Source organism: Xyrauchen texanus, chromosome 17 (assembly GCF_025860055.1).
Source record: "Xyrauchen texanus isolate HMW12.3.18 chromosome 17, RBS_HiC_50CHRs, whole genome shotgun sequence".
Taxonomy (NCBI): domain Eukaryota; kingdom Metazoa; phylum Chordata; class Actinopteri; order Cypriniformes; family Catostomidae; genus Xyrauchen; species Xyrauchen texanus.
Window position 1 is genome coordinate 31666739 of NC_068292.1, and position 12102 is coordinate 31678840.

The 12102-nt window shown below is 36.2% G+C and overlaps 1 protein-coding gene across 2 annotated transcripts in view; it reads right to left on the reverse strand.

Moving 5' to 3' along the window:
* The window catches only part of LOC127657547 (R-spondin-1-like), a 59690-nt gene that overhangs the window by 20627 nt on the left and 26961 nt on the right, over positions 1 to 12102 (reverse strand). Inside the window, exons 1-2 of one of the 2 annotated variants that reach the window (XM_052146391.1) lie at positions 6309 to 6749; positions 2203 to 2800 (exon numbers count right to left, since the gene is read on the reverse strand). In XM_052146391.1, coding sequence (XP_052002351.1) covers positions 2203 to 2305 — 103 coding nt within the window. In that variant the 5' untranslated portion in view covers positions 2306 to 2800; positions 6309 to 6749. Of the gene's footprint in view, positions 1 to 2202; positions 2801 to 6308; positions 6750 to 12102 lie in introns of those variants that run through there. The other variant, XM_052146392.1, reaches the window with a different exon arrangement.

Below are 12102 nucleotides of genomic sequence, written 5' to 3' on the forward strand. Positions count from 1 at the left end.
ATGTTAACAAATGTTGCCTAACTTTTGTAACATCATTTATTTCAAAACGTCAATTTTTCCAATATGTCAAAACAACAGCATAAGATATGGCACTTCCCTGCTCAGATGACATGTTTTCAGATATCTGTTTTATCCTTTTTATCATTATTTATTTGTCCATTCGCTCTGATAAGATGGCCTGTATCCTTGTGTGCCTCGAACCACATTCATCCGCGCAGAGGAGCAGAGCCGAAGCACGACTTACGTCATTACCAAAAAAAGTTACATAGTGTAGCTTTAAAAACCTCATCTTTTTGGGAGAACATTAACTCACTATTAGCGCCCCTCAGAGGAGATTTCACCATAAAACTACAGTGAAACATAATGTCATTTTGCAAAAATGTTGCCACAATCATAGAAAATACATGAGATCAGGCTGAGAAAAGACCTGCATGAATAATATTCAAAAAGAAAATTCCACAGAAGAAATGTATATGGGTTTAGAACATGAGTGTGATTAACGATAGAATTTCAATTTGATTTGATTTCAGACACATCTGTCACACAATCTCACAAAGGTAACCAGAAGTTCAGCTGATGAGCTCACAACATGACTTTTATGAAAACATGCATCTGTTTTAATCTCCCACCTCTGTGAGTGGGCAGAAAAACTGGATCCCTCCTTTCTTGGAGCAGAAATTGCATTAGGCACCGTGCCATAGAACGAATGTACAGCGCAGTATAACAATTTAAGATAGTTTATAGCATAACCGTAACTAAAAACTTAGGCAAAATTAAATATAGATGTTTTTGTGGGTTTGGTTGGGATATTTTTAGAGAGAGAGAAACACAGGAAAGTGCCGACAGGCACTAAATTCTGATAGCTGATCAATCAAGTGTGCAATAACAGTTGTCAGGGATGTTTGCTTCTATTTCGTTGATAAAACAGCAAGAAAATAATGACTACTATTAAGAAGGTGGACTGCTCATATCAGATACAGTGAGGTCATAAGATTGTGAAGCATCTGCAAATTTATTTCAACAAGCAACTTACTCTTTTCTCTACAGATCATTAGTGCTTGATTTCCACTTCTAATCTTCCTTATGGTATTAGCTTTGGCAACCTGTTGTGATTGTCACACTGCTATATATGCTCTTTCTGTCACCATGGTAATAAAGTGTCTGACAAACAAATAAATGCAGATGTTTTAATACTATTACCTATTGATAACTACTGCCGATTAACAAGTTGTAACCTAAAGAAAATCCAATGTTACAGATTTGAGAGAAACCAACACAATGTTGATCAGAAATGTATCTGATTGTCAGGTTGATTTTTCAACATTATATCAAAGCCCTAAATTATCTACTACAGGTTTGAGTATATTAACGGAATGCAAAACACACACACACACACACAAACACACACACACACACACACACACACACACACAAACACACACACACACACACACACACACACAAACACACACACACACACAAACACACACACACACACAAACACACACACACACACACACAAACACACACACACACACAAACACAAAAGGCACAGCAATGATAAGTACTTTTTACTGAGATAAGCCTTCTCCCATCCACGCAAATGTTATCAGCACTCTTACTATGAGATGTGCGTGCACATAAGAGACCAGATGCAATATTTCAGAGTGAGTTTTGATGCAATGTGGGAGTTTCAAAACTAACATTTCCATAAAAGAAACAAAACATTAAAAAATGACATTTTCAAAATGTCATAAAACATGTACGGTTAGAGTTGCTCCGAAGCCAGATTAATTTGCAATAAATACTATGTGCTAGGCTATGCATTATATTTAGGTATTCAGACAGGAACGTGTGCAATTTGGCCAAGCTTTGGAGCATGACATACTCATTAAAAATTTGCCTTAAAAAGGTACAGTATGTTCCAGATGATAATCAGCCAAATGCACCACTAAAACTGGCGTGAGAGTTAAACAAAGATTAAAAACATGCCAAGAAGTCAGAAAAGCTCTAGTGAGTAACATTGACATGCCAATAGGAATGAAAATAATAAACAAAATGCATTCTTCTGTGCAGCAGTTTCAAGTTGCCAATGTGCCTCAATGGACAGTGAACCACTTGGCAGCCACTCAGTTGTGAGACATTAAAAAAGAAAGTGTGAGAGAGAGAGAGAACTCAAGTAGCACATATGTGATGACTCACTCCGTCTCTGTCTTCGTCCTTTGGAGACCTTGAGGTTATCGGCGTGACCCATGGTGAGGAAGCTGATGAAGACCACTGCCAGCGCCACCAGTCCCAAATGCATAGTCCCTGTCGCTGGGACCCCCTTGCAGGCAGACAGATCACAGCTGAGGGGGCCCCTTTCACGCTGTGGCAGGTGGACTGCTGGTGTTGCCACTCTCAATCCAGATGCGCTGAAAAAGCCAACTACAGCCGGTTACAGCCCCCTTCGCTGGAGGCGTCTGCTACTGCAAGTCCAAACATGCTTGGAGGACAAACCATAGCACTCAAGATGATGGAGATGTTGAAGGTTGGGTGCAACACTCAGAAGTGGGGATAGATGTGATCTTGTGGACAATGCAATCTGCCCTTCAACCCATGAAGCCGGGCAAAACTGAGAGGAGAAAGAAGCCTACAGCAGTCTCGGCCAGGAGATCCTAATGTGAGTGAGCAACCCAGCCTAGAAGCATGTGTCTTATTAGGGATGCTGGGAGGAGGAGGGGGTGTGCCAAAAAAACGAGAGAGATGGAGAGAGGTTCTGGACTCCTACGCGTGACAATGCATTTGTCAGTGCCAAGATCTGTTGCGGAGAGACAGAGAGCGGGAGAGAGAAACAGACAGACAGAGAGAAGGAGGGAGTTGGATGTTGAGAGGAGAGGGTGAACGGGGGGAGAAGAGTACAATGAGACATGTATATACAACGGTACTTTATAAAGTCAGCATGTCAAAAGAAAGTCATAATATTTTGCCACAATTTTTTAAGCTACAAACTCAATTTTGTGCTTTCAAAAGCAAAATAGATCAAAAAGACGATCTCTACATTTTCTGTAAACTATAATAAAATATTCTTTTTGGAATCAAGGAAAAGGTTCTTACATAACTGCATTCTGTCATCTCTATCACTGCACTTTCTCAACAAAGTTCAGCTTTTCTGCGTTCCAAATTTGTTAAATTGATTAATGGAAGTCTGGTCTGGAATTGTAAATATGGACACAATAGTTTGTGCAACATAACCCAAAACTGGTATTTTGTCAGTTAAAAACAACCATTCTTGCCATGCTTATTTTTCCTTGGTCAGATAGATGCATGAGCAGGGAAAGCAAACAAATTGTTTTCTTTTCACTGTAATTCCCCCATTAAAATTGACAAGGCTAAAAAGTTCTGTCACTTAAGCTTATTCTACTGAAAATAGGGCACAAACCGCAATAATATTTAGTCACTTCAAAATGCCTTGTTGAGAGAAATAATGAATGGAAAAACAAGTTTACCTTATCCTTCAGAAAACAAGCACGGTGGTCAGAAAAAAATATGTGTCTCAAGAAGCATAGGAAAAGATAGAGATCAAATTCGTGCCTAGCTATGAAAGAGATATGTTTATAAAATTATTCTTAATCACATTCCAACAGAAATAGATGAGCGTTCTGGATTTACGTAAGAGGGACTTCATGCTTGGACGTATCAGGATAGGAGGACCATATTTGGCTACAGGTTCTTTAGATCTTACATCATTTTTTATAAGTGAAGGCATCATTTGATAATACTTAACATACCAAAAAGTACTTTAAAATGCAGACAAAGCTACAGACTCTATATAAATTTTGTGACTACAGATGACAAGAAGTTGAAGGTAAATGTTTCAGTGTAATGAAACATTAATTATTAAAAATAATTGAACCAACATATAAGACAAACATGATTTTCCCTCAGTTTGGTTTACAGATGAACACAAAACTAATTTGATAATATGAACACATGACTAGAAAGCCCGTCAACAGCAATAGGTGAAAATATGAAAATATAAAGCTGAAAAGCCCCTATGTGGAAATATGCCATGTCACTGTGAAATATTACAAATGAGAACTCTAAATGTAATAGTAAAATATACATTTTTAAAGTAATGTCTGAGTGGATTCTTTTTCTATGTTGACAAGATCTTTTACGCACAGCATTGCGATCCAGCACCGATTAACAAACCGCACACACAGATGTGGTTGTGGATGCATTTCAAATAAAACATAACATATTTCCTATGTTTTAAAAAGGAAAGAAGCGAAAATAATGGGGAAAGCATAAACAAATAACATTTATCTCCTTTATCAAGCTTTAGAGAGATGAGAAGGAATACGATTTTATCTTCTTATAACCACCTCTCTTTCTCCACTAAAATTGGTCCCACAGGATTTCTCTTCTACCAAAGTTTATTTATCTTAGATAATGAATAATAGTTAAATGTCTTAGACACCTTCTCCGTATTTATTAGCCAGGGCCAAAAAAACATGAGGCACTCATCAGCAATATTAATTAAGAGACACATGTCAAGTCTGATGCACTGATATGCCATCTCCCTCAAACAAGATTCTGTTCAATTCTGAATTCTGCCTTTTCCCATCTTGTGTTCCCAGTACTCTGCTGAACATGTGTACTAGTGGTTGTATTAGACAGCAAGTTCAGGCGGAACCATGAAAAAGGTCAAAGCAGTAAACAGGCCATAAACAGAGTATGTATTAAAGCACAGTAAAAGCAGAATGGATGTCTGGTCTGTTCTGAAACCACTGGCCAGACCAACTGAAATTAATTCTCTCCAGGAACTCCAGCGAAATTAACAACGACAGTTAAGCCTTCAACATCCACCACAAACAACTTAAGATAAAAGCTAATGGACTAGACTCAAAAGCAAAAATGGTAACGGCTGTGTTCAAAAGCTGAAAAATGCAGCCTTTGCACCTTATAATTAATGCTGCCGTGCACTGCATGGACACAATTGGAATATACTATATAACCAGATTGGTCACAAATTCTATTGACAAATACATCAATGGGAAAACAGAGACGAAGGACCAAGAATATAAATCTAAGTCAGCACAAAGCAATCCAAAGCAAGCATGTGACACAGCACACCTAGGGGTAACTGGATAAATGAGTACAAACACACTCTTTTTCCGAAAAAGCTTAATTTTAGTTAATGGGTTTTGTGCTGTATCTTTAGAGTGAAATGGACAGCAGATGTGGATCAATCCTGGCCTTCCTTCACTTTGCCATCAACATCACACTCTCTCTTTATCTGAGGAACGCAAACCCAGCACCGTCCTGTCCTGCACTCCATACTAATCAGGACTGTTGAGTCAGGACCGACAGACAATGATACTGTTAAATCTGTTTACTGGCACCATGGATGAAGCTGTCAGACTGCACCTGTCTTTATCCCTAGCGTCATCTCTCCCTCTGGACCAGTCTCTCAACAAAACTGGTTTTAGCACAGAAAAAGATTATCTGAGACTGGGCCAGAGGCAGTTTTTTAAAGCCGTAAGAGGTGGATTATAGAAACTGGCAGCACAAAACTTGGAAATCCCTCTATTTTTTATTTCTTTCTTTTTTTTTGTCCTTGAATAGCTACTGAAATGGAACCTGGTGAATTCACATGGGTGCATTAGGTTTCACTTCTCAAATAAACTTTTATTTATGTGGCAGACACTTTTATAAAAAGTGTCTTTGCGACAATGCACTCAAGGTAAACATTTTGCCAGTTTGTGTTTCCTGTGAATTGAACTCACAACTGTTCCAGGTGCTCTACCAATTGAGTTTTAGGGATTTGACCCCCCAAAAAATAAGAGCATGTCAGACAGAACATGTCATTGATGAGGTTATTAAAATTAAATGTAACTATATTGTAAGCAGAACTTTTCAGAATGACATAATAGTAATAATAATAATAATAATAATAATATAGTGTAATAATTAGGAAGGGAAAATAAAAGGAACAAAGAAAAAAATCAAGTGTAGGAGCAATCTTTTAAAAATGTATAAGAAAATAATAATGCTCAAGTATTAATACTATCAAAGAGTAGGGCCACCATGCAATCGATTTAATAAAAAAAGATCGGTCAGATAAAAATAAAATAAAAATTCACTCAAGTGAACTCTATGTTTAGTGTATTATAAGCGAGCAAGATTATGAAAAAGCTCTACGATTATAGTAATAATTTAATTAAATTGGCCCTCACTAAACTTTTTAGATAAACCCATGATGTGAAGCATTGTTTTGATGCAGTAGAAATGTTGCACAGAGAGACGCTGACAGAATAACCTACCAACAGTGAACCGCGCGCCTCATACTGATCCACAGTGCGCGAGGCTTTAAATGAGTTTAATATGGGGATCTCCGCGCGAGGTTCTCAGATACCACCATCGGGTAAGCAACAGACTGTCAACTGTGATTGTTATGGGACAAGCGTTTCTTAATTTGCTTGGACTTCTGTATAAATGGCAAACCATTTGCTCACATCAGTGTTCCCGTGCGTAATCGGAGTGGGGAGGGAGAAAAGAAAAGAAAGATAACAACAACAAATTACTTCAAATAGAATATCCCACGGAAAAAATCCCTATAATTCCACAGAACTGCACTTATAATACAGCAACCAGGGACCTGGTTTTATTTTTCGGTTCTCTGTCGTAATTCTGAAGCGAGTCCCACATAAATCCACTTTTAAACACCGGACAGCATCCAAGAGATTGTGGGGAGCTTCTCCCTCAAGAACTTTGCGTCCAACTCCATCTAGAGCAGTTTCGGAGTGCTGAAGGTTGAGCTGGCCCCACCCATCAGACACCACATACTGAGAGACGAAAAACCTGTGATGGAGTTGTTTCGGAATGATGTTTGTTTACATGTTGTCCTATTTGTCCAAACAATAAATATCTATCTATCTATCTATCTATCTATCTATCTATCTATCTATCTATCTATCTATCTATCTATCTATCTATCTATCTATCTATCTATCTATCTATCTATCTATCTATCATCCTGAATTCTAATGATGATTTTTGAGTAACATAATATCCTATCATAGGTGTAGAGGACAGAGGACATAGGACAGAGGTTGTGCCATTGGGTCTTTAGTATTAACATTATTTAATAATTATTTAACTAAAATGTTTCTTTTAACACATTTTCTCACAGAAGCTCATTTGGTCTATTTCTATTTTTCTTGAGGTAATTTTGGAGAAGCATCTTTGACCAGTTTTAATCTTTTAATCTTAGAATGAAACATAACCAAGAATTATTGTTGTAAAAGAACAGCCTTTGAACGATTATTTTTATAGTTTGTCTTCATTATTTTGGGACTATACCAGGACATTTTATTGGAATGTCTGCTTTAGGTGACTAGCGGGGCACTACTAGACAATTGAGATTGACTTTATGCAACTATGGTAATTTGGCCAGTAAGTGAACTAAAAGTTTAAAACACACTTGGTTGAATGATCCAAGAAATTATTCTGGTTCATCTGTTCTTAAATTTAATTGAAAATAAATTATTTTAAATTTGTATCTTGTGCTGCCTGCCAATAAATGTAAATCAGAATGCAAACTCTTTGCCGTACTTGTTAACCACAAAAATAGGAAACTTATTTTCAATAAAGAAAAGGTAAACATTTACTTGAAAATCTTTCACGTTGAAAAAAAGAATGAGTAATCCTTGTTTCAATGTTTATTTCAGATGGATATTGGACTTTGGTACAAGACATTATATTCTCTGCATGCCTATTTTGCTTTTTACTTTTACTTACGGGCACCATGATAACAATGTCATTTTGATCTTTTGTCTCCAAGAGACTGTTTATAAAGTAAACAAATATAAAGCTGAAAAGAAAAAAATGAAAAATAACATTTATTGTGTGCCAGGGTTCAGAGAAATGCATTAAGCAGTAAAAATCAGATTGTTAATGCTTACATTATAAACCCTGTCAAATAATGAAACAAAGAACCTTTGCCTGCCAGTGAGCTATTAATCTATGCTAGCAACAGGAAAGTCATGCTAACATAAACTACGAGACAAAGAAGATAGTTAATTGTTTTACAAAACTCTTTCAAACACACTACATCCAACAACACTCCCAAGAAACATTGCAAGTGCTTCTAAAATAATATTTCACTGTTTTAATCAAGGGCATAGATTTGGCTTGAACATTGGGAGTGTTGCAGCGTGAAGCATTTACATGTTTCCATTGATCGTGGTATAAATATTGGGGGTTGTACTTGCTTGTTTTGATTATTGGGTATTATCTATCTATCTATCTATCTATCTATCTATCTATCTATCTATCTATCTATCTATCTATCTATCTATCTATCTATCTATCGATCGATCGATCGATCGATCGATCGATCGGTCGGTCGGTCTGTCTGTCTGTCTGTCTGTCTGTCTGTCTATGTATCACTATCACCAAAGATATTTTTTTTTCTGAATTTTCAAATGAGGATGTTTGAGTAATATAAATATCCTAACATAGGTGTAGACAGTGGTTGTGCCATTGGTTCATTAATATTAACATTATTTAATATTAGTAAACAGGCTATAAATAGAGTAATCTAAAATGGTTGTAATAGTGCCAATCTAGATGTTATGTATCAAAGCTCAAATAGGTAAGAAGTCACAATGACAAGGTAATTTATGAAGTCATTGTATTGACTAGCAAAATTACATTTTCAAGAACTATGATTGCCAGTAAAGCCATCAAAGTATCTCTTATCTGCATTCATTCGATACTGCCTTGAATACACAGGATCGAAGAGCTGTTTTTTTTTTTGTTGTTTTTTTTTAAAGTTGCCCAGACAGGGAAACCAGGCAGATTATAAGGACCGGTTTACTATTTGCTCAACTGGCAAGACAAAACGGGGGCAAGACAATGTCAATGTTTTCCAAAAGTAGCCACCACTGTGCTGAATCTGTGATGGAAATTTTAAGGTTGGTTAGTTCATTAATAATACTCTATTGCTAAATGTAATCGTTTTGACAGTTGTTAAGATCCTATCTTATAAGGTTGATTTAAAACTCTGTGCCTAGATATTATTTACCCCTGAACATATACACAAAACTATTTTAGATGTGCTCTTTCAAAGTTCAGTTCTTTGTAAAGAATTTTAACAACACACAAACAATTGGATATAAGAACTAAAAATGGCATACACTCTCATAAGAAATGGTTCTTTATAGAACACTTACAAGCCTTTGTTCAACTCTTAATTTAACTCTTAATGTAACTATCAACTTAATATAGGGTGGAAATAAATGTTGTCAAAATAAATTTTTGAATGATAGAAAGGGTTTGGAATAACATATGGGTGAGTAAATGATGACAGACTTTTCATCTTCAGGTGAACTAGAGTTGGTATTGTATGAGCTACTTGCAAAATGTAATTTAGTGCAGCTTTTTATCCAAATTAAAATCTACAGTAGGGGCAAGCTAACCAAAGAAATGAGTTTTTAACAGTTAAACACCTACTATCATGATGATTTTAAAGCCCAACATAAAGATTTCCTTCATTGTTTCAGATTGACCTCTCGACAAATCCTTGCATTGTTTTTCGTTTGTAAGGACAAAGTTGAGAGTGCGTGCCATTGTCTAATAAAGAGCAGGAGAGTTTTCTGAGTTTTGGCTGGGCTACCAATATAAAAGAAAATATGTATTGTTTGCACCAGAACTGGCCTTACATCAACCAATATTTCATGACATGGAGTCATACTAAAAGTTTCTCCTAATTCAAGGATAGACGTTTTATCAAAGGTTTCCACAACAAAAGTTAGCTGACAGCACAGCTTCCCTCCTGTCTTCCACAGTCTGTGAGTTTAAACAAGGTTTTAAATTGAAGTAATTGAAGGTATTTTCTGTTAATCGTTATACTGATGCCAGGAGGGATGACGGCATAAAAGAAGAAATATTTGTAGTAATTAATATTTTGTCTTCTGCATCTGTAATTGGGAGGTTCACAATAGTTATTTGGATACATCAGACTGTCATTTTATGATTTAGAATTAAAGTATTAGCCTAACTATATGCCTATTTATATTGGTTGGCGAGAGTGCAATTCTGCGATCAGCATTCTGTATTTTTATGGTGTATTCACAGTGGCTACAAGCTGAACTGACCTGACTGTGTATCTGAAGTTAACATCAATCTTAAAGCACTTTCCATTTCCTCACAATCCAACAGGGGGCCATAAACAGCAGTTACTGGAGATATTTCTGACTAGATTCCCGTTTAATCGTTGACCAGTGTACTTGAGATTTTCAGTCTTTTGTGGCTTTTTGTCTAAAAATTTTAATTCAATTGAACTGAATGACTTTGAAACAATCAGTGCATTACATTCATGTGTTCAATAAGGGAAGGCTCAAATCCCAGCAGTGGCACTTCCGGTGTCATGCTCAGATGCCGCTGACTTTACAGCATTTGCCGCTGTTTGTGGCTGGTGTCACTGAATTTAAACTGCATTTGCCGCTGTTTATGAATGAGGCCAGTGAATTTACGAGGCAGATGCCACTGAATATGAATGGTGCCATTTAATTTCTACACCATCTTGGACTATTTAAAGGGTCATTCACCTCTGGCCACTGTCCTTTTAACCAATTCATGCCCATAAAATAATATTTTTGCTCAAAATATGGGACTATCCTACTGATTATATGAATGGTTAAAAAAAATTCAAAATGAGCAGGTGGTAATACAGAAAGGATGTTTATTTAGCTACATTTTGTTACTCAATAGCCTATTAAGACTTTGTTTGCTTTGAAGCAGATTTTATTAAACTGGATCAGTTCATATCAATAGATTATCAATGCAGTATTTTCAGTGATGTGAGAATGATGTCTGTGATACGTTAATTTTAAGAAATCATGTTAGGTGACTATTAAGCAATTATGATAAAAGAAATAATAGGCCTAACAGTAGTATTTTGATTGTATCATACTTATACAATATGATCATATTAAAAAGTATTTTTCTATAGGCATACTTAGTATTATTTTAGTTTGTATTGCTATTGTTTACAGGATGAGGTTCCTACTTGCTGGGACAAAATATTACAAACATCTTCATTACCACAACCAATTCAAGGAGAGCTAAGAATATTTGTCCTAAAATTTGATTTGCTGTTCATAGGTTACATTATGATTCAAATGCATTCAAAATTCACCAAAATGCAATATTAGAGGATCTACAATAATGCTATGCCCTTTACTTTGAACTGATGTTTAAAATTCAGTGGCACCAGCCACAAACAGCAGCACATGCCGTAAAGTCAGCGGCATCTGAGCATGACACCAGATGCCCCTGCCTCGATTTGAGCCTGCTGTCTCTCCATGTGTTTTTTAATCACCCATCATATGTTTATGTTTTAAAATAGGTCTAGATCTTGATGAAAATGGTGATGGCAATTATTATGAAATTATTAGTAGGTTCATTAAATATAAATTTACAAACCAATTACATTAAATGGTTTATTAAAAAGTATTTTGATGCGTTCCTCCTCTTAAAGGTGCATTATTTGATTTTTTTTTAACTATCATATAATGTCTCTATTATCATTTAAACATGCAGGACAAAGCTGAGCTCAATCTCATTTTCCAGATCTGTTAGTCTCAGTCCCAACCAATTCTAATATAGCTGAAGAAAGATATCCATAAACATTCCCATTCATCTTAATGGCAATTGCTTTGCTGGCACATTCAACTCCAGTAGTATGTATTTTTGGCATGTTGCTATGAATGTTCCAGTACCCTGACATTGGCCTGACATTCTGTCATGTTACTGTCAAGTACCATATCCCATCAGACATTTTTGCATCATTTGAACCATGTTGCCTTTTCCCATGCATTCCCAAGAGCATGTATAGAAAGTAATCTCATTAACATACGTCAGGCCATTAAGAGCGCGATTCTGAGCTTCCATTTTCGCTCTTAGATTACATTTTTGTTTCACTGATTGTTAGGTTTAGGGTTGGGGATTGGGTATGGGGCTAGAGTAAGTAAAATATGCATTCCTCTTCTCTGTATTACAGTAATTTACTGCAAAAAACGGTTGCTTTTGGCACCCCTCTGTGGGCATTGT